General features: G+C 37.8%; 1 protein-coding gene across 1 annotated transcript; it reads left to right on the top strand.

The window, feature by feature from the left end:
* Positions 1-455: 455 nt before the first annotated feature.
* LOC132294988 (chromo domain protein LHP1-like) lies at positions 456-22,148 on the top strand. The gene is made up of 6 exons (XM_059793051.1): positions 456-978; positions 1,126-1,151; positions 1,380-1,466; positions 1,593-2,354; positions 21,245-21,305; positions 21,449-22,148. The coding sequence occupies exons 1-6, from the start codon at positions 646-648 to the stop codon at positions 21,491-21,493; spliced, it is 1,314 nt and encodes a 437-aa protein (XP_059649034.1). The 5' UTR covers positions 456-645; the 3' UTR covers positions 21,494-22,148.
* The last annotated feature ends 1,276 nt before the right edge of the window (positions 22,149-23,424 follow it).

Here is a 23,424-nt window from a genome sequence, read left to right as displayed (position 1 = left end):
AATACATCTTAAGATACTAGAATAATAAGGGAGTGATTAAAATTAGCCCATTCTGAATCGGGTATTATACAGCACGTTATTTTGGTTGGCGTGCAAATTTTGCATTATGGCTGTCCAAAAGATGAAATTTTGTTAAAATGTATCTTAAGCCATCAAAATACAAGTGATTGATACTACGTAATATTTAACCAATTTTAAATCGGGTATGGATCTTTCCTGGTCAAAACCCTATGATCGAAAATTGACGTCATATAAAAAAAGTTAACTCATCTACTCATAAAATTGTTGATAAGTAGTATTAAGATGCATCATTAAAAACCATTAGTGAACCTACTAATAAAATTGCTGATTAATACTAAGTACTAATAAGAAAGAGTAAGGTCCACCTTGTGAAAGTGTGGGTAAATTTTTTTATGAAATCAATATATAATATAAAAACAGAGTAAATATAGGGCTAATAAAAATATTTCTGACGAGTCCAGATTGAGCCTCTCCTGCTTTCATTCAAAATTTTCCCTGAGAAAAGCAATGTTTTTGTGTTTCCGTACATAACAGTCGCAGTACAATAGAAGAAGCCAGAGAAGAAATTCAGCAGTCTCCAGAAGAATCTCTATTATAGAGAGAGAAAATAGATTGAGAGAGAGAATGAAGGGAGGGAAGAAGAAGAGCGGAGCGACCAGTAGTTCGGAAGCATTACCAACTCCGATTGAGAACGACGGCGGCGGCCAAGCGTCGGACATGCCTCGGGACGGTGATGAGGGGGCGGCTGCGGCGGAGGACCAGGCTGAGCAGCATCATCAAGGGGATGGGGAAGGAGATGGAGATGAGGGTGAAGAAGAGGAAGAGGGAGAGGGAGAGGGTTACGATCAATTCGAAGACCTCCAAATCGAGGATGGAAACGATGAGGAGGCTGAGCGTCCCAAGCTTGCTGAAGGGTTTTACGAGATTGAAGCGGTGCGCAGGAAAAGGGTTCGAAAGGTCAGTCTCTCTCTACTCTCTCTCTCATCAATTAAACATCTTTTTTGGATTTATTAGTTGCATACATTTTTGTAATTTGCACATTTGCTTTTCCTGCTTTTGTGGGGTTCTGTCTGTGGATTGACAATCTCGAATGCTGCTTAAAAGGGGGAAGTCCAATATCTCATCAAATGGTGCGTGCTGAATTTATATACTACAAACACACACAATGCACACACACATATACATATACATATATATATATATATGTATATGTTTGTAAGCTTTTTACATCAAATAATTTTGATAAAATTTTGAAGAAATTGTTTGCTATATTAATCAACCAATGGATTGAATATATTTGTAGTTTTGATGATCTAATCATTTTAGATATATATTTTCTTTTAAATTTTCTTTTAAAGGCGAGGCTGGCCGGAGACAGCTAACACCTGGGAACCCATAGACAATCTGCTGTCATGTACAGACGTCATTGATGCATTTGAAGAAAGGTTCCCGTTCCCCTCCTTTCTTCCCAATTTACCTCCTTTTACTCATGTTGTAATTTTTATGATACCATTTATGTATTAAATGCATGTTTGATACCACTTTCTTTCATTTTTATTCGATTTTTGAAGCTTGAGATCAGGGAAGCATAGGTCTACACGTAGACGTAAGCGCAAGTATGGGGGTCCTCATTATCAACCCAAGAAGCAGCAGCAGCATTCCCCTGCTGCTGCTACTTATAATATACCTACTGTCCAGGTCAAGATTATGGATGAACCTTTGCCTTCTATTCCTGTGAATGTCTCGGTCATTGCCAATGAGGGGGAAAATAATGTTGGGGGTGTCAGCAATGCCAAAATAGCAAAGCAAGCAAATGAGAGTGATCCTAATATGGTTTCTCAACAAATTGAAGAAATGAACGACCGGAATGAATTGGATTTAAAGCTCAGTGAGCTTAAAGGAACAATGCCTACCAATGAGGGTAACGGGGATAAGTTTGCAATACATTTCCAAAGTGCATGTGCTTCAGAGGAAAATGTTGCTGCGAATGGTCTCTTGAAGGTTGATAATGTGGAACAAGGTCAAGCTGGTCGCTGCACTGGAGCTAAAAGGAGGAAGTCTGGTTCTGTTAAGAGGTTTAAACAGGATGCAGCCTCTTGTGTACCAAATGATGCACAAAATGCATTATCAAGAAGCACTGATGTCTCTTGTGGGAGAGTTACGCGGCAAAGGATTCAAATTCCTAATTCCATGGCGAATGATTTGGGTCTCAAGAATACCTATGATAATTCCATAAATATGTCTACCATCACTGAGATTATCAAGCCGATAAGCTATTCAGCTTCTGTATCAAACAATGTTCAGGACGTTTTGGTGACCTTTATGGCTAAGAGGTTTGTGACCCACTCCAACTTTGCTCCTAAATGTTTCTATGATTAATTTTGTCCTTCTATTTTTCTTTCTATGATACCTTATTGAAATTTAGTTTTTTCTAAATATTCCATATTTTTTATCACTTTAGTCAAGCGGTTGAGAAACATCCTATCGAAGAGCAATTTTCGATTCAATTGAATACTAAATCATCATTTAGTTGAGCATTTTTGATTCAATTTTCTAAGAGCAATTTTTTGTTCTTGGAGAACAGAACAGAATTTGAAAATTCATTTGGTTGACATAGTTAAAAAAAAAAATTCAAATTTCAGAGAACATGATTTTTTTAGTTATCTGAAAATTTCTTTTTGTTATAAGAACTCTTGAAAACAATTCTATTAGAATATTTTCTTCTGTTCATACAAAAGGATGAACAAACTTTACAAACCATTTCTAGCAGTTTTTTTTGACACTGCAAGATGTCCCACATGAATTGACAGGGTCCATAAAATTCAGCTCTAATTGAACATAATATAGTTGGATGTTAGGTTTTATATTAGTGGAATGTTGTTAAATTATATTTTTCTCCTGCCTTGAGGTCAATGTGATGAGATGACAGTTGTAAAAGTTTTTTGTTTGGTTGTGAACCATTTGTGATGTTGCCTAGAAATTTTTTTTTACTTAACACCAATTGTACTTTCTCCTATATATGTGGGCGGCTTATTTACAGTGTTGCCTTAAGAGTTATGTTGATACAATATATTAGATGATGCAAATATTATATTTGTGTGAATCACCTAAACCAAAATACACTTCCCTGTGAATTCACTTTTTAAAATTGGTGTGTTCATTTCCTTCAAGTTAATTTGAAGTTTCTTATCGTTTGTTATTATTATTATTATTGTTGTTGTTGTTGCATGATAGTGCTTACAAATCACACACTTCATGGTTCTCTAGTGGGTGCTTGAAGTAGAAAGGGGTTCCATTAGTTATCAATGTTAAACCATAAAGATATATATATATATATATTTATTTACGCATGACAGCTATTTCTTCACCAGTTCAATTTTAAGGACTTTGAAAAGAGTGGGTTGCTTTGTTAGGTCAGTAGGACTTTGTTTATGTTATTCAAAAACTAGTTTAGTTAGTTGAGTTATCTCCATCCAAGGTTAATTTGAAGATTTCAAATTATGCACTCATCAAATTAGGGTTCATATTCATGCATTCTTAGCATTCATACCTAGGGTTCATTACAAACTTGTTTCGATCCTAATTTTCTTTTTTGAACGCATAGAAGTTGTTTTTAAATGGAAAAAACCAAGCGTTCCAAGTGTAGGGAGGTTAATCAATCGAAGGATTGATGGTACTTCGCTGCACTAGGTTCGATTGAACAGTGCCGAAGGCAGTTTTCAAAGGGATTTTAAAATTTTAAAACCCTAAACTCTTTATCCTCCAAAGTCTATATAAACAATCCTATGTTTTCATAAATATATATGAGCATACACCAAGCATAATAGAGCATTGAGAGGCATACTAGAGTGCAAGAAATACATATTGTTATATTCATCATCATAGGAAGTGTTCTTAAGTGTCGATTATTTAATCCAAGTACTTCGTGCAGTTCAACACGTTACAATCCAGACAATCTACAAGTTCAGACGACTAGTAAAGGAGATTAATCATGAGTGGAAGAGCGAATAACGCGAGGAGTGGATTCGTAGATGGACAACATCAGTGTTTAAGGCAACTGCCATGAGTTTGGATCTATGTTAACTTGGGTGGTTTTAGAATATGATACCTAGGATTGTAAACCTCTCTTCTATAGTGGATTCGATCTACTTGAATTAGGTAGGGTTTCCCTGATGAGGTTTTCCACATAAAAGGTGGTGTTCTTGTGTGGCATGATTTCTTTATTTTCTGCACCATAACAATCTTTACTTGCTTGAGTTGGGAAATTTAAATTTTAGTTTTTTAACTCAGTTGTTTCTAACATGTGAAAAGTAGTTATTTTAGTTTTGGGGACCTATTCACTCTCCGTATAGGTCGGGGTTTTGCCTACTCTGAAGTATCATATCATAAGATGCTGGTCCTAACCCTTGGGTTAGGCCTTCTTTTCTCATATATTACGGGTTGTTGGCTAGGCCTTCCTTAGAGCTATTTGCTGCATTGGTGCCTACATATAGTGAAAATGGACAAGAATTCTAGTTTCATATGGACAAGAAGTTGTGTGGCGACCTTGTGGGCGGGTGCGAGGCACTGGCGTGCTACGGGTGCACGACCCCACATCGCCTAGGTGTGGAAAGTGGAAGTGCTATATATGTAGGATTGATACACTCCAAATGGTATGGGGTCTTTTGGAGTAAACACAAGACCAAAACCGTGCGGGCTCAGGCCCAAAGCGGACAATATCATACCTTGTGGTGGAGAGAGTCGTTACAAATGGTATCAAAGCCTAAGCCCAACCGGAAGTGTGGCCAACGAGGACGTTGGGCCCCTAAGGGGGGTGATTGTGGCAACCTTGTGGGTGGGTGCGAGGCACTGGCAAGCTACCATGTTGGCAGGCTACGGGTGCACGATCCCACATCGCCTGGGTGTGGAAAAGAGAAGTGCTACATATGTAGAATTGGTAATCTCCAAATGGTATGAGGCCTTTTGGGGTAAAATCCAAGAACAAAACCGTGTAGGCTCGGGTCTAAAGCGGACAATATTATACCTTATGGTGGAGTGGGTCGGTACAGAAGATGTTAGTAAAAGAGTTTTCACTTTAATAGTGGGTTGAAATTTAGAATCTTGCTAAGTATGACATAATTGATGGGGTAGAAGAAATATAGGTACAAAATACAAAACGCCAATAAGAAACATGATGGAAAGAGAAAGCAATTTAAAGAATGATGGTTGCAAAGTTTGGTGCACGGAAGTGATGGAAAATGACACTGATTGTAGTTGATACATTCTCCAAGGATGAAGTTAGCGTTTGATGCTAAATCTAAGATCTTTCTTGTTCTCTTCCTCATTTTGTGAGCATATCAGTTGGGAGACCATCTTCTTTTTTTTTTTTTTTCTTTTTTTTTTTTTTTACTGTTGTTGCTTTATCTATAAAAAGCATGGATGCTGGTTCATTGTCATTATTATTTGCACCCAAGTTGAACTAGAATGGGGTGTCATCAACCACTGGAAAGTGCATGTTAGAGAGAATTTTTGTGTGCTTCTGTAGGATGGTAGGAGTGGTCTCAGAGGTAGCCAGTTATATGTTGCCTTCTTTTCTTCAATCCGGTATTTGTTTTTTTCTTTTCCGATCACTGTTACTTTAGTTTTAAATAGCTAGTTATGAAGAATAATCAATATTTATTGCAATGCAATTATATGCATAAGTAGTAGCCACTTAGATAATTTCCATAACACAAGAGAATTGTAGATAGGAAAATTTTCACACATTGATTGTTCGATAAATTTAGTAATTATATACATGATTTACTACAGATTTTCTTTCCGTACTGTTCTTAGGCCATCGTTGCCCACATGGTCATTAATCACACCAGGCAAGTTTTAAAATCATATGATTCTCAAACCATCCCCCAACTAGGAATCATGAGTAATAGAATTTTACATGAATTTTACCATGATGTTAGCTTAAAGATTCTTAATTCTGATTGGTTCTGATATGGTGAATTGGTGATTATTATTATTAATTTTTTTTGATAAGTAGGATTTCATAAAAGGAGCTCAAGAGGAGAGCACTTTCGAAGAATACACAAAATGCCAAAGGCGTCAACTAAAGCTTTAAGCTATCCACAAAATCCAAAAAATCCCCCAAAGATTTACAATTACGCCCGTTAACCCAAAAGAATAAAGTATGCAGGATGCTATATTTGAGAGACCAAAAAGGAGTCTCCTCTCCCTAAAAAGATCTCCTATTTCTCTCACGCCACAAACCCCACCATAAACAAAGGGGAGTGGCCCTCCAAACGACCCTGACTCGACTCTCCGCAAGACACACTTTCCAAGCCTCAATCGTATCCAAAGTAGTTCTTGGGAACACCCAAGACATGTCAAAAGTGACCAAAATCATATACCAAACATCCCTCGCCACGCGGTAGTGGAGAAGGAGGTGATTAATTGTTTCCTCTGTCTTCACATACAACACCAATTAACCACGATCTGTGGTCTTCTTCTAAGATTGTTGAGGGTGAGAATGCTATGGAGGACAACACACCAAGCAAAGAAAGCCACCTTCAATGGGGGCTTTCGACCTCCAAATTGCCTTCCAAGGGAAAGAAGGACTTGGGATCACCGTCAGGCTATGGTAGAACGCCCCAACCTTAAACACCCCTCTTGGCGTGCCCACCCACACCATCTCATCCATCCCCACACCCTCCACAACCTGACTGTCGACCAAGGCAAAGAACTCAGCAACCTGCAAGCTCCCAATCGTGAAACCCTCTACGAAATTGCACATCCCAAGTTAATATTCATTATCAAGACGATAAAAGTCGGCAACCAGAGCATGTCTAGTTGAAGAGATCTTGAACAGCTGAGGGGACCTACGAGCCAGAACATAATCCCCGCACCACCAGTCCTCCCAAAAACATGACGTGGCTCCCGCTCCGAATCCTGAATCGAATACGTTTAGAAACTCATCCCGCCCTTCCGGATAAGTGTCAGATTGTGGTCTATTGGTGCTTCATGTGCAAGAATGACAAGGAAACGGTTGATCATATTCTTTTGCATTGTCCTGTGGCTCGAGATTGCTGGATGCTGATGTTAAGTTTGTTTGGAGTTCAGTGGGTTATGCCCAGATCTTTTAGAGACTTGATTGAGGCTTGGAGAGGTTGTACTGTGGGGGCCCAAGTTCGTGATCTCTGGAGGGTTACTCCTTTTTGTGTCTTGTGGTGTTTATGGCTTGAAAGAAATAGGAGATACTTCGAAGGAAAGGAGAATCTGATTGGGACGTTGAAGTTTTCTATTATTAATACTCTTTTTTGTTGGGTTCTAGGGAGATATTGTAAATCCTTGGAGGAGCTTGTAGATTTTTTGGAATGTTTGAGGGTTTAAAGGCCTTATTTGGCCTTGTGTAGCATTTGAGGGACACGTTGCCCTTTTGAATGCATTTATACAATCTTTACTTACGAAAAAAAAAAAAAAACCTTTTGGATAAGCTTCCAAATGCCCATGTCCGCTGGAAATCTCACTTCTTTGGAGAACCAGCCACCATCATCCTCTCCACACCGGCAAGCAATAACCCCTCTCCAAAGATGGCTCCTCTTCCTCCTAAACCTCCAAAGCTATTTGCCCACCAACGCCTTGTTAAACAAATCCAATCTTCGAATGCCCAAGCCCCCCTTCTAGATAGGGGAACACACCTTCTCCCAGTTTACCAAGTGATACTCGAACTCATCCCCAGTAGCACCCCATAAAAATTTTCTTTGAATCTCTTCTAACCTTCAAATGACAGACTTCGGCTTAGGGAAAAGAGACATGAAGTAGGTTGGAAACGTTGGGCTCCCTTGCCCATATATCAAAACCTTAAGCCCCTTTCCATGAGCCTACATCGCAGAGTTGCCATCACTAATCTATATGATTAAAATTTTCAGAAGGATAGAGTGATGGGTGTTGAATTTCGAAGGAAGAATATTTTTTCATTTTTCTTTCAATGAATATTTTTTAAATTTTGTTTCAGTGGTTTTACCTTTGGAAATATATATTACTTAAAGTTGTTGGTTGTTAGAATCTATTTTTGTTACCTTTGTTTATCTATAGTCTTTAAGATTGTTGATGTGATGTCCCACATCACCTAGGGGGAGAAGCTGTTGGCTCTAATAAGGGGGATGCTTCCTACTTGTATAGATGCGTTTTAAAACCATGGGTGACAAGAGGGTGCAAAGAGGACAATAATTGCAAAGTGTGAGGTGAGTCCTAACAACTGGAATATGGGGGAGCATGTACAAGTTCACGAGGGTTAGACCAACAAGGAGGTGAGGTCCCAAAGGGGCGATTGTGACGTCCCATATCGCCGGGGTGGGGAGGGGGGAGTTGCCAGCACTGGTAAAGGGGATGCCTCATACCTATGTATGCATGTTTTGAAAACCGAGAATGTCAAGAGATTGGAAATCGAATAATATTTATAGGTTGGTCTTGACCTTTCCATCTAAAATAGAGTGCTTTGAAATTATTATTAACAAGTTTCAAGAAAAAAGAAGCAAAAAAAATTCCACCATGTCATTTTTATAAAAAGATTATTTATTGACTATGTTCATGTTGAGGTTGTGGAGACTAAATCACTCGTTCAGTATATGTTGTCGCTTCGTGAGCCCCAGTCGGGGGTCTAGCTACTCGGACAACTCGTGGGGATCCATGGGCAGTGCCTCTAGGATATTTATTTTTTGAAGCAGCTTATGCTTCGCCCAAAGCATGGGTTTACTTCGATCGATCGAAGTTGAGTAAAGTTCGATCCTCAGAAGCAGTGTTTGCAACAATTGATATATGGGCTATGTTAAATGATCAAAGATGAAGAAGTTTCGATCCTCGAAAGTAGGTTCAATATTGATCGAAGCATGGAGACCTTCGATTGATTGATGACACAGAGACTTCGAGATATGGACTTTTGGAATTGCGGGATTTGTTTCTTAAACCGAGGTTTTTCTTTCCGAAAGGGTGCATACTTGTGGCGCAAGTTGTTTCTCTATAAATACTTGGTTTTTGAATTAACCCAAGGGTAAGAGATGTGTTGTGTGCAAGAGAGAGAGAGAGAGAGAGAGAGAGAGCAGATCTAATAGAGCTCTTCTTGTAAACACCCATCATTATTGTTGATAGTGAATTTTTTCGGTGCGCTCCGTGAACGTAGGCAAAACGATTTTGCCGAACCACATATATCTTGTGTGTTCTTGTGATTGTTTTTCTTCTTGATTGCTTGTTTGCGCACTATTCCCAATTATTCAATATTCTTATGTGTTTCCATATGGGTTCGTTTTCATTTTTGTGTGTTTTTTATTTTTTATTTTTTTATTTTTATTTTTATTTTTTATTTTTTCCTAGTATTTTGCTTAACCTTAACTGAATATTTAATTTTACTTTTTTTTTAATAAAAGGTTATTCATCTTTTCTTAATGTGAGTTTGCACCATATTTATTCACATTTGTTGTAAAGCATAAAACATATGAGTGAAGAAAGAAATAAAACAAGAAGAACAAAGATATTACGTGGTTGAGCCACTAGAGCCTACATTCATGGCACAAAGAGCCCAAAGGGTTACATCACTTTTATAATATTCTCCCTTTTCCTACACATTACAATGGTGGAGGCACCTCTATATGGGAGAAGAAATGATGAGAATGGAAAGAGATAGAAAATAAGAAACAATGAAGATTTTTCTTCGTTGATTCCTCTAGTAACAATAAATCTTCAATAATAGGAAGCCACATCAATTACTGGAGGATTCCTCCATTAAATCTTCAATACTCCCCCTCAAGTTGGAGCATGAATGCCCAACTTGCCATTGAGACGACGAGTAGTAGCAAGTGCGAATGATGAAAGAAAGAAGGCAAAGAACAATGCTGCCGAACTCATCGGCAGACCAAACAAGTCAACAAAAATTGCTGGAGACACGGCAAAGGTGAAGAACAATGCTATCGAACATACCGGCTGCCCAAATAAGTCAATAAAAACTGTTGGAGACACGGCAAAGGCAAAAACAATTCTACCAAAAACATCGGTGGCGCAAACAAGTCTATAAAAATTGTTGTAGACACGATAAAGGGGAAGAACAATGCTATTGAACACATTGGCCGCCCAAATGAGTCATAAATAGCACCGAGAAACCCTTAGCAACATTTCAAATGCTAAGGGGATACTCCAAAATAAGGGTCCGAACCTAGGAAGAAAAATTAGGCTCTGATACCATGTTGTAAATAATAAAGTATTAGTGAAGAGAAAAATAGAAAATGAAGAACACAAGAATATAACGTGGTTCAACTGCTAGGGCCTACATCCATGGCCAAAGAGCCCAAAGGGCTACATCACTTGTATAATATTCTCTTTTTATAAACAATATAATGGTGGAGGCTCCTCTATATAGGAGAAGCAATGATGGGAATGGAAAGAGAGGGAAAATAGGAAACACTGAGGAATTTTCTCAATTGATTCATCAATAATAGGAAACCACATCAATTATTGGAGGATTTTCCTCCATTGATTCCACCATTAAATCTTCAACGACATTAATAAAAGATACGATAAAGATTATTCAAGATATGTATCTAAATACCAAAGCTAGAGTTCGCATTAGATGCGGTGTATGCACTTCCTCAAGAATGAAAAAAAACCGATCTACTTTCATTTTGATATTTTGGCCTAAATTCCTTGACTTCCCAATACTCAATCAAATCTTCTTTTTTTGACGATTAAATGCACTTCTATAGTCCCATATTTGGTAATTCTCGAACTTTTCTTCTGTATCGAGGATCATCGAAATAAGCAAGAATACTATTTCTACGGAAAATGAGACTAGAGATTTTCCTATAAACGTGGGTTTGCACCAAGGGTCTATTTACTAAGTCCATATTTATTCACATTAATTTTAGATGAGTTCAAAAAAGATTTAGAAGAAAACATTCCTTGGTGAATGTTGTTTGATGATGACATAGTAATTATGAACAATTCTAGGCCTCTGTTTGGTAGGAAGGAAGGTAGGGGAGGAGGGAACATAGGAAGGAAGAACAAACTTCCTTCGTTTGGTAGAAAGGAGACAAGGAGGGAAGGGAAAAGAGGATGGATGAGTCATCCTTTATCTTTCACAAATTTTAATCCCTCCAAATATGAACGGAAAAGAGGAAGGAAGAGAGACAAGGAGGTTATAAAAATTTTAAGTCACACCACTACCCTTCATAGTTATTAGATAAACCTAATATTTTATCAACAATCTCTTCTCCTCTCTCCTAACTAACAAAGTAAGGTGTTATTTTCTTCCCTTCTCTTCTATCTAACCAAACAAGAAGGGGGAAGGACAATAAATTTATGTAGTAGAAATGGAGATATTAAGATGGATGCAAAGTTCTTAGTCGTGGTGCAACGGAATTGGGCCCGTATCGGTGTTACGTAATGGAATCGGTTATTGCAGTAGTTAATTTGTTTTAACTTCACACGTAGTGCCCTAAGTGCACTAATACGCAATTTTTTACCCCATAACTCAATAAACATGGATTTTTATTGAATTTTAGTGATTTTTTGAAGATGACACAAGTAATAACCCATCCATAAATTTGAGTTGATATCATTATTAAAAGATTTATTAATTATATTTTTAACGAAATTAACTATTTGTTGTTTCCTTAAGCTATTTTTTAGGTTGTGTAAATAGTAATAATGGCGAGAAACCTATTTGTTGTTTCCTTTCATGCATTGTACACAGCTTTCATTGGACATATTTTACTCTATACATGTTTGATTCCACACTGAATAAGTTTTAAACTTTTAAAACAGCAGATGATGCTAAACAAGAAGACTACATGTCCCACATTGGTAACTTTTGATGGAGAAATGAGCATGGAGCACTATAAAAGCAAAACATTGGAGGTTCAAAATTTTAAGTTGGGTGAGCCAGGCTGCTACATGAGCTGGGCCAAACACGCCCATTAAAAAGTGAAATTTTAATTGGCAGTTAAATAAGCCAGTTCTACTATGTAACAGCCGATATGTATAGAGAATCGTCCGGTTCTCATGTGAATTCCATACACACCCCGAACCATGGCTGGATGATAGGAGTCACCAGAAGAGCTAGGGTTACAAACCAAAATGTGAGGGGAAAATTAGGTGTGACACCTATTAGAGAGAGTAGACTAAGGTGGTATGGACATATACACAGAAGATCTATAGTTGCCCCGGTGAGAAGAGGAAGGTTAATTTGCATAGAGGGTAGGAGGCAGAGAGGTCGCTAAAATTAACATGGGATGAAGTCATTAGACATGATTATAAAAAGTTAAATATTAGAGGAGAGATGGCTTCTAATAGAATAGAATGGAAAGAAAAAAAATTCTATGTTGCCGACCCCATTCATATGGGATTGACGCAAGGATGATGGTGATGGTCTTTTCTTGTTTATTTTAGTACTATATAAAGATTATTCTTAATTTTTCATACTTATTATTATTATTGTGCTAGGTTTTAATTTTCTCATATTTAGTTTAGACTGTTATCCGAGTCTAGATTTTTCAGAGTATGCCAAGTCCCTAATAGACCTAGAGGAGGGTTAATAAGTCTTTTTAAAAAGCCTAGTTGTCAATGAAGGTAATTTAGAACACATATTTATGTGGAAAACCCCAAAGGGAAAAGACTATAGGACTCTAGGCTAGCCAGATCGAATCCCTTATAAAGCCAGGGTAATTTAACCCTAATTCTCAGATTCTAATCCCGTAGAACGACCAATATGTCATAATCCAAACTTATGCCAGACGTGCTTCCGCGAACTTTGTTGCTGTTGATCTACAAATGCAATCCATTTTTTTTTTTTTTTTTTTTTTCATAATTAGATTTCCTTTGCTTGCTGTCCAACTTCCTTATTCTTTCCTTGTGTGATTTGATGTTGGATCTCTTTTGTTGCTCTTTGGATAGAATGATTTAACACTCCAAATAGTATTCATCTTTTAATGCAATATGCTTAGATGATGAAAAGAAAGGAAATCTGTTCTCAATTGCCTGCATGTTCTCTATATGCTCTAAGTATATGCTTTATCATCATCATCATCATCATCCTTGCCTTTATCCCATATGGATGGGGTCGGCTACATGAATTATCTTTTATCGTTCTTTCCTATTATATACCATGTCTTCTCTTTGATTTAATTTTTTAAAATAATTTTTAATTACTTCCTCCCATGTAAGTTTTGGTTGGCTTTTTTGTTGTTTACTTCCTGGGCAAACAACTCTCTCTCTTCTATAACTGGAATGATAATTTGAGAGCCTCAAGAATGTTGGTTCAGTTGATTGAACTGAAACAGTGGGGTTCAACTGATAATTGTTTCTTAAGAAACACAATTTTCCTTTTTAAAATCTATATAATGCATTCAATAATGTATATGATGCAATCTAAACATGATATATGATATGAATGTTTAACATAAAACCCTAATCGGTGAGTTTAGTATTTGAGACCTATATGCCAACAACATGATTTTACCTTTTTACCCTTGTCATGATCTCCAAATTTCATCTTCAAAGTCCATAGATTATGAGGTATATCGAAACCTACTAACAGTCAGAAATAAACAAAACTAAAACAATGATACTAACTCAGATTTTGTTACGAAAGTTACCAATACTGGGTCCAAATGACCTACCAGTTTATCTCCTACTATATTCTCAGCATGTGACAGGCTTGACTACTTATCATATCCTTTTTTTCTTTTCTTTTTTTCCTTTTTCCTTTGGGACATTGTATGATTATATAAAATTTTTAATAAACATGTTTTATTTATTCTTATCTCATGTTACTTTTAAATAAATGGTATTTTCTTTAAAGGAAGGTTGTGGATGAGTTAGAAAATTTTGAATAATATAAAATCACTATGATGCAATTTTTTTTTTTATGTAATATAGATATTGGGTGATGCTATTGGCATTTGGCATAGCAAAGAAAGTTTCTGGTGCTGCACCCGTTGCCCAATAAATGAAATGACAATTGTCATTTTTGTCATCCCTACAACCTGCGACTATACAATCTGCATACATCCTCATCTCTCCTCTCATTCTTTTGCTTTTGTGAGACAAAGCTTCTCCATTCTCTCTAATTGCTTAGGTGAAACCCCAAGTTTGGATTGCCATTAATGGCGGAACTGTCAAGCTCATCTCCCAAATTCCCCTGATTTTACCATTTTGGTCATCTTTAGTTGCAGTGTAAAGATCTTCCAGGCATTAAGATTGGAACTCATGCTATTTATTTTCTAAATTATTCCCTTTTATCCCTTAATCTATGCGATCAAGATGTGCATTTAATCTGAAATACACTAATTGAACAAGCAAATCAACAAACTTTGTTAATGTAATAGGTTTGTCAACCATCTTATGGTGTTACCATGAAGGGGTTGCACCATATTTTACCTGATGTTTTAAGGTAAGGGCTGTCAAGTGTGACACCAAGCCACTCATGTCGTGCCTCGAGTTAAACACAGGCAAGGTACACAATCAGTGCTGCTGGTTGCATCTTGATCAGGTTACCAAGGGTATGGACATATGGAACTTCAAACTTATTAAGCAACTTTTAACTGACATGTACAAATACAGTTCTCCAGGACTCTTTTCAGGAGAAGACAATCATGGCAACTGATATATAAAACTGACAGTGACACCCATTTATCTCCAGACTGTTTCATCTCCAGTCCTCTTCTCTCAGTGGTTTAAATTGTTTTTCTCCCATCCACAACCTCCGAAGGTCCCCCTGGTTATTCAGATTGTGAGAAATACCTCCTATTTTTGAAGCCATATAGACCTATATACATGGATACGCATTGTATATATATTTACATATGACACGCAGATGGCCTACCGTAAAGGCATCTGGGCAAACTGTAGAGCCATTGCCTGTCATCACATAGGCATTTTGCAGCTTTGGTTACATGTTCCCTTAACATATGTTTTACTCCTATCAAAATTAAAACAATTTACTTGTTTTAACATTTTTTTTACCCGTTAAATAACAATATTATATGGGTTAGTAATACTTAAAAATCAAGCGCAACATGACCTTAAAGCGCAACTTGACATTTGTTCTAGGCTTCTAGCCTTAATGTCATAGTACCTGTGCAACTTGTATTATTTATCATGATGTTTCTGATGTATCATCATTTTTTCATTGGGGACCTGCTAAGTACCTCATTTCCTTGAGTCAAATTGCAAGAGTTGTACACTATGCTTCACTCAGATTGTTTTCAAAATGAAAATTAAATTCTGTTTCAGCTATAAAAATAGGTACCATGCAAGCAGTCCCGTGTATTGCCAAATAATTATATTGAAGTCAATCTAATCAGGACTCCTTTCTGAATTACATCATTCCGGATTTTTTTTATAACGTTTAACGTTTCTGAATAATTTTTTTTTGTTTATTATAAAATATATAGTTTTTTTTTTGTTATATATATATGGTAGCATTTATGATACCACAATTTATGGAATAACTTACTATAATAGCAGAGATTGGACTATGCATATAATAGCATATATATGATACCACGATTTATGGTATGACTTACCATAATAGTAGATAGTTGACTATGCTATAGAATATGCCATAGAATATGCTTTAGAATAAGTTGTGATTTGATTTTTGATTTGATTTAGTTTCCTTTCTTGTAATATGAGTATGTGCTCATTTTATCTATAAATACTAGAGCTGTGAATGAGTAATTTATCTCATTCAAGCCTTTACGCAATTCTCTCTTTTCTCTTCTTTTTATATATTTCTACTTGGTATCAAAGCCAACACCTTTCTACACCTTTCAGCAGCCTTGCTACTTGTGCGATAGCTACCTTAGGCTGTTTGTGACATCGTGTGACGTTGCCTACACATGTTTTTCTGTGTTGCTGTTTTGTGATCGAAAACAGGTATTTTTAAGTTTTACAATTTCTTTTTCACTCTTCTAGGATTGGGTAAATTGGGATAGTTGGTTTCCAACACCTAGAAGGACTTGGGTAAAAACAAATTAGTTTACAAAGAGGTTCCGAATATTAAGAAGGAGGCTGTCTGGCTATATGTAAGCAGGCAGCGCTCCTTAAAAAAAGGTATGTATTTAGATTTTTTGGGAATGGTCTGAGGAGACATTGTTAATGGTCTGAGGAGGCCCTTTGATTTATTAACAGAATTTGTGGTGTTTTTTGGAGTTCTTTTTATTGTCGTGTGACAGATTATGGCAGATTCAGGGTTCTCGACTGTTAATTCTCTTGGCTCACGTTCTGTGGGTGGTGGTGCCATTTTTTCCACCAACTCATCAGAAAATCCAGGACTTCAAATCACCACAGTGAAGGTGGATGGTTCCAACTATTTGATTTGGGCACAGTCTGCCAAGATGTTCATTGGTGGCAAAGGCAAGATTGACTATATTACTGGTTTTGAGAAAGAGCTAGCTGAGTCAGAGAAGGCATATCCACAGTGGTTTGCAGATAACGCTATGGTTATGTCTTGGCTAGTCAATTCGATGCAACCAAACATAGCTGTTGGCTATATGTTTATAAGGACTGCTAAGCAGATTTGGGATTCAGTTCAACGCACTTATTCTCAGAGGCAGAATAATGCACGAATTTTCCAATTGGGGCGAGATATTACCAGGATTTCTCAGAGTGACTTGACAGTTTCAGGTTACATCGCCAAGCTTCGTGCTATTTGGAAGGAGATGTCATATTATGATTCCTTCCACTCTTAGAAGGATCCAGATGATGCAGTTTTATATGCAGGAATTGTGGAGAAGAATCGAGTGTTTCAGTTTCTTGCTGGGTTGAACGACGAGTTTGAGTATGCTCGTGTTCATTTATTGGGCTTATCTTCATTCCCTACTCTTGAGGATGCATATTCCTATGTGTTATTAGATGAGAGCCGCCGGACTCATCCATTAGGTGTTGCTTCTGTTGATCGTTCTGCTATGGCAGTTCGGATTCCCAACCTTTCAGGAACTTCACCATCCCAGTCAGTTCAGAGCACTACCACTGGTCCTCCTCTTGGACGACAACGTGGACGGTGTGACCATTGCGGAAAAATTGGTCACATCAAATCTCGTTGTTATGCTCTACATGGACGTCCACCGCAACAGAAACAACAGCCTCAATCCTCTGCACATTCTGTTACACAACCAATCTTGTTGTCAACTCCTGACAACCCTGCCTCTACATCTTCTGCCACAGTTACCTTAACTCAAGCTGATTTGGACAAGTTCAAGCAATTCTTCAACCAAATGGAGGCATCATCTCAGCCAACCTCCACTTATGCCCACTCAGGTACTATTACGTCTGCACATAGTGTATCTACATCTTCAACACCATGGATCATTGATTCTAGTGCTTCAGACAATATGACTGGTATGTCCTCACTCTTCCAATCTTATAGTATCTGCTCTGGCCAACGCAAGGTCCGCCTTGCGGATGGCTCTCCATCTTCCATTGTTGGGAAGGGTCACATATCAGTTACTCCTTCATTAACTTTGTCAAATACACTTCATGTTCCAAAGTTGACTACAAATCTTATTTCTGTTAGTAGCGTTACCAAACAATTAAATTGTAGTGTAACGTTCTTTCCCTCTCATTGTATTTTTTAGGATCTGGTGTCGAAACGGACGATTGGCAGTGGGCGTGAAGTGGACGGTTTATACCTGTTGGATGCTCCTTTGTCACCTCAAGCACATTCAGCTTCATTTTCTAATATTGTTTCATCTAATAATGCCCAGCTTATGCGTTGGCACATGCGTTTAGGACATATTTCTTTTGGTTATTTGAAACATTTATTTCCTTCCTTATTTTGCAATGTGGCAGTGTCAAATTTATCCTGTGAAACATGTCATATGGCTAAACATGTTCGTTCCAATTATCCTGCTAGTAGTAATAAATCTACTTTAACACCTTTTAATCTTGTTCATTCAGATGTGTGGGGTCCTTGCCCAGTTACTTCTAGTCTTGGATTTCGATATTTCGTTTTGTTTATTGATGATCATAGTCGTATTACTTGGGTTTATCTTATGAAAACCAAAAATGAGGTATACACCATTTTTAAAAATTTTATGACAATGGTTCAGACTCAATATGGTCGTACCATTAAAAAATTCCGATTTGACCAGGGTACAGAGTACACTTATGAGGAGGTACAACGGTTATGTACAGAATTTGGGATTGAGCATCAGCTGGCTAATGTTAAAACTCCTCAACCAAATGGTCGTTCTGAGAGAAAGAATTGTCACATCCTTGACTTAGCCAGAGCAATCTGCATTGGCATGAATGTTCCCCAGTCATTTTGGGGAGATGCAGTTCTAACCGCTGTTTACATCATTAATAGGACTCCTTCTAGGATTCTTAACTTTGCAGTCCACTCTCAATCTTACATCCCAATTCATCTCTATTTTTGATTCCTCCGCGAGTCTTCGGGTGTGTGTGCTTTGTTCGGCAATTGGGGCAAACTCGTACAAAGCTTGACCCCAAGGCTTTGAAGTGTGTATTTTTGGGCTATTCTCACTCTCAAAAAGGTTATAGATGTTAGCATCCTCCCACTCGTCGGCGGTTTATATCCATGGATGTTTCTTTCTTTGAGCATACACCATACTATAGTGGTTCATTTGGTTCTCAGAGTGAATGGTTCCCATTGAATATAATGGATGATCACCTTCTTCCGTCTTCAACTCCTCTACCATTACCTATTTCTTCTTCTATAATTCCTCCTCGTGATACCCCTCCAGCAGGGGGAATTGTTCCTTTTTCACAGGTTTATAGTCGGAGACAACAGGTACAAGCTTCTACTCCCACGATCGACTGCCCTGTTCCTTCGGCACCAGCTCCGCCTTCTCAAGCTATTGTTTCGCTTGATGATCGCCCCATTGCTCTTCGAAAGGATAAGCGTTCTTATACTTACCCTATTTCTAATTTTGTTTCTGATTATGCTCTCTCACCCTCCTATTGGAGTTTTCTTGTTTCTGTTGCCTCGGTTCCTGTTCCTTCCAGTGTTGCAGATGCACTAGCATAACCTCAATGGCGTGATGTTATGACAGAAGAACTACAAGCACTTAAAAAAAATCAGACTTGGGATATGGTTCCGCTTCCTATTGGACGAAAGGCTGTGGGTTGTCTTTGGGTGTTTACAGTTAAGCATAATCCAGATGGGTCAGTTGCTCGTTACAAGGCCCGATTGGTTGCCAAGGGTTATGCTCAGACTTATAGCATAGATTATCAAGAGACTTTTGCCCCTGTTGCTAAGATGAATACCATCCGTGTATTATTTTTCGTTGCTGCAATTCGATCTTGGCCTCTATTTCAATTAGATGTCAAGAATGCCTTTCTTAATGGTGATTTACAGGAGGAGGTGTACATGGTTCCTCCTCCGGGCTTTCGTTCTCCTGCTCATTCTGGTATGGTATGTCGTCTTCGTCGTTCTCTATATGGCCTCAAGCAGTCTCCTCGAGCTTGGTCTGATTGCTTTGGCACTGCTATGCTCAAGTTTGGTTTCCATCAAAGTGCAGCTGATCATACCTTGTTTTTACGTCATTCAGGCGGTAAGACAGTTGCTCTCATTGTGTATGTCGATGATATTATTCTTACCGGCGATGATACTACCGGAATTAATGAGGTTAAGAGCTATCTTGGCCGTCAGTTTGAGATTAAGGATCTTGGTTCCCTACGGTACTTCTTGGGCATTGAGGTGGCTCGCTCTAAGACTGGCATTTTCATCTCTCAACGCAAGTATGTTCTTGACTTGCTTTTTACTTCTGGTCAGCTTGGCGCTCGTCCTGCTGATACTCCGATTGAGCAGAATCATCGGTTGGCTGATTCTGAGGGGGAGTTGTTGTCAGATATTGGTTAGTATCAACGACTTGTGGGGAAGCTTATCTATTTATCCATGACTCGACCTGACATTGCTTATGCCGTGAGTGTCGTGAGTCAATTCATGCACTCTCCTTGTGCCTCACACCTTGATGCAGCTATTCGGATTCTTCGCTACTTAAAAGGGTGTCCAGGCCGTGGTATTTTGTTTGCTAATCATGGTCACTTACGTGTTGAGGCTTGGACAGATGCTAATTATGCAGGTTCAATTTCAGATAGGAGGTCTACTTCAGGTTATTGTACCACTATTGGTGGTAACTTGGTTACTTGGCGCAGTAAGAAGTAGGATGTTGTCTGTCGATCTAGTGCAGAGGCAGAGTATAGGGCTATGGCTCTTAGGGTAGGTGAGTTGCTTTGGCTGAAAACCTTGATGACAGACTTGTGCCTTTCAGTGTCGCTTACTTCTCACTCTACTGCGACAACAAGTCTGCCATTAGCATAGCAGCAAATCCTGTTCAGCACGATAGGACTAAACATATAGAGGTGGACCGTCACTTCATTCGAGAGAAGATCATCTCTGGTCAAATTTGCACTCCATTTGTCACAAGCTCTCAGCAGCTTACAGACATTCTTACAAATGGCGTCAGCAAGATTGTGTTTGAGAATGCATTGTCCAAGTTGGACGTTTCAGATATCCACGCACCAACTTGAGGGGAAGTGTTAGCATTTTTGATATCACAATTTATGGAATAACTTACCATAATAGCAGAGATTTGACTATGCATATAATAGCATATATATGATATCACGATTTATGGTATGACTTACCATAATAGTAGATAGTTGACTATGCTATAGAATATGCTTTAGAATAAGTTGTGATTTGATTTTTGATTTGATTTAGTTTCCTTTCTTGTAATATGAGCATGTGCTCATTTTATCTATAAATACTAGAGCTGTGAATGAGTAATTTATCTCATTCAAGTCTTTACGCAATTCTCTTTTTTCTCTTCTTTTTATATATTTCTACTATATAATATGTGTGTTGTGATTCTACAAGCATCTTTGCTGTATGGTCTGCATTACATCTACATCTAGCATCAATTACTTGCAAGGTAGCAAAAACTTCGTTTTGATATATAGAATATTAGTTAATTGCCTGACAGAGATCGTGCATGAATAGATAACACAATTGTGGTTTGTACTGAGGTGATATAGGCTTAGAATATGCAGCTTAAGAAGAAAGAGTAGTTTTTCCAAGTTAAAAGGACATTGACTTCTCAATGTCACAGAATTTTTTCGTTATAGAAAAGTATTAACTGTGTAACTATTCAAGCGGGCTAGAATCTAGTTTAGTCATTAAGCTTCCTTTAGTATGTATGTAGTACTTAAGAAAATTATCTTGGTTGCATACATGTAGGTCTGACGGGAAAGAAGTGGTTGTGGATAACAAATTTCTCAAGACTAACAATCCACTTCTGGTAATGGCTTCTCTTTTCTCATTGTTCTTTCTTCCTCATCAACACTGCTATGGTTTCTACAACAAATATTATTGCAACTATTATGTTATGACTGCTAGTATGCTGTTAATGTCACTTATATTTTGTTTTCTGTATTATGACAGTTGATCAATTTCTACGAGCAACATCTCCGCTATAGTCCTACGTAACGAGTGGACATGTTTTGGATGGTTAGATGTTGCTGGATCAGCAACAACTTCACCTCTCTCCTCGTACGGTGTTGGAGTTATGTAGCTGGCGGCTATAGTGCAGGTTTTTTTTTTTTTTTTTTTTTTTTAAAATGGCTATAGTGCAGGTTAACCAATGCCCTCTTTCTTAGGGTGTGGTAGATGGTAAAAAGACCGACTTGTATAACACCAGTTTGTGTACCCTACCTTCTCTTTATGGTTATATATCTAGTATTTAACATGGACATAATGAGAAAGTCTTGTTCATATTCTTCAATCGGTAGTACACATTCAACTCACAATGTCATTGCTTCGTGTGCGTGTACAGACACATCCGGATGCCCATGCTTCTAGGACTTAATTGAGATTACCATCTTTTAGAAATATCACAGTGACTCTTAATAACCGTACTTCCTCTTCTTTCAAAGTAGAAGGTCAAGACTTCAAGTCCCCGTAGGGTCGAGTGGGTGTGTGAGTGTGTTTTTGTGTGACTCTTAATAGAACTCTTATGAGTTTTATGGAAATGAAATGGATTCCATTGTAAAATCCTAGGTCCTTCGTACTGTGATTTCTGTTGATTCATGGAAAAGAATTTGAATTGGTCATCAAAATTCAATGGTTCTGTTTATATTCTCCATGGCATTTTTAATGTTTCTACTTTTTTGCATTTATATGGCCCTTGCTGGGATTTTATAAAATGATGTTATTTCCATGTTTATATATATATATATATATATACACACACTTTGGAGTGAACTTCCCATTCTGTAGTGGTTCTTTATTTTTTATTTATGAAAGACTGAATTTATCCTAAAAAGGCGGCAGATTTGTGAATATAGATTGTGTAGAGAATATAAAAGGTAATGATTTCATTGCCTTGATTTAATTGTTTTTTTTAATTGAATTGTAGCTTTCGAGGGCCTTGTTTTTGAAGCAGAGACTAGAGGCTAGGGACGTGAGATACAGTATGTTCTTAAAAATTTCATGGGTTTTACCTCCAAGACAAACCCTCACTTTCTTGGACTGATGTGGATGATATATATACCTCCATTTTCAATTATTATTATTATTTTGGAAAATAAAGAGAAATGACATTCCAGTCGTCCAACCCTAATGAAAACAAATGCTTCCAAACAATTTTCCAACAACTCTTGAGGTAAGAATTCTCTGATTTGCTCTATGCTTATGTTATTATTTCAACAAAGATGATTGTGGTTGGCCTCAAAACTATCGACCATATAAACAAAAGAATAAAGCAGATCATTTCTGATAAAGGACATTTATATGGATCAACCACTCTCATCTGCACACACGCACACACACACTTTGTTCTATATATAACTGCATTTTGCAACTCCATGAGACTGTGTGGACTTGGCAACACAAATGGGGAAGAGAGGGCCATCTCCACTGGTTCCTTCTCTACTGGTGAGTGTCCTCGGCCTGATCGTTTTCGGCCCTACCATTCGATACGTAGCAGAGTGGATAATACCTCTGTTTTTTGGCGAAGCAGAAGAGGGCGCGATCACGTTCGGCATGCTGCTTATTCTGGTCTTATTGTTGCTGCTAATACATTTTTTCAGTGTTTTCGTTCCCACGCTGAAGGTTCCATATGCTCCAAATCTGCAGAGCGGTGGCTCTGGTTATGATGATGGGGGGTTTGGGTTGGGGTCTTTACTTCTAGTTCTGCTCTTCTTCATTTTGTACATTCTGGTGTGGTGAGCTTTTCTTGCTAGTTGTGTGTTGTTTCAGCAATATGCATATAAAACTCGTCTCAGGGTTTTAGCTGAAACATGTATAAGTTCTGTTTTGTTGCCAACCTTGAAGAAAAAGCAAAAACATTGAGGCTACGTCTGTATGGATATAAAATATTTTTCATCATATATATATTGGTGTTTAGTTGTCATAAAATA

Source organism: Cornus florida, unplaced genomic scaffold, assembly GCF_030987335.1.
Source record: "Cornus florida cultivar Cherokee Brave unplaced genomic scaffold, ASM3098733v1 CherokeeBrave_3.0.0_Hap2_Chr02, whole genome shotgun sequence".
Lineage (NCBI taxonomy): Eukaryota > Viridiplantae > Streptophyta > Magnoliopsida > Cornales > Cornaceae > Cornus > Cornus florida.
Note: the sequence above shows the minus strand (reverse complement) of the source record. Positions and strands in the feature narration are given on the sequence as shown.

Bases quoted from the DNA above. Each gene is read 5' to 3' on its own strand.
- LOC132294988 (XM_059793051.1), top strand. From the start codon at position 646: ATGAAGGGAGGGAAGAAGAAGAGCGGAGCGACCAGTAGTTCGGAAGCA. The intron at 979-1,125 runs GTCAGTCTCTCT...GCTGCTTAAAAG, and splicing joins GCAGGAAAAGGGTTCGAAAG to GGGGAAGTCCAATATCTCAT. The intron at 1,467-1,592 runs GTTCCCGTTCCC...CGATTTTTGAAG, and splicing joins ATTGATGCATTTGAAGAAAG to CTTGAGATCAGGGAAGCATA.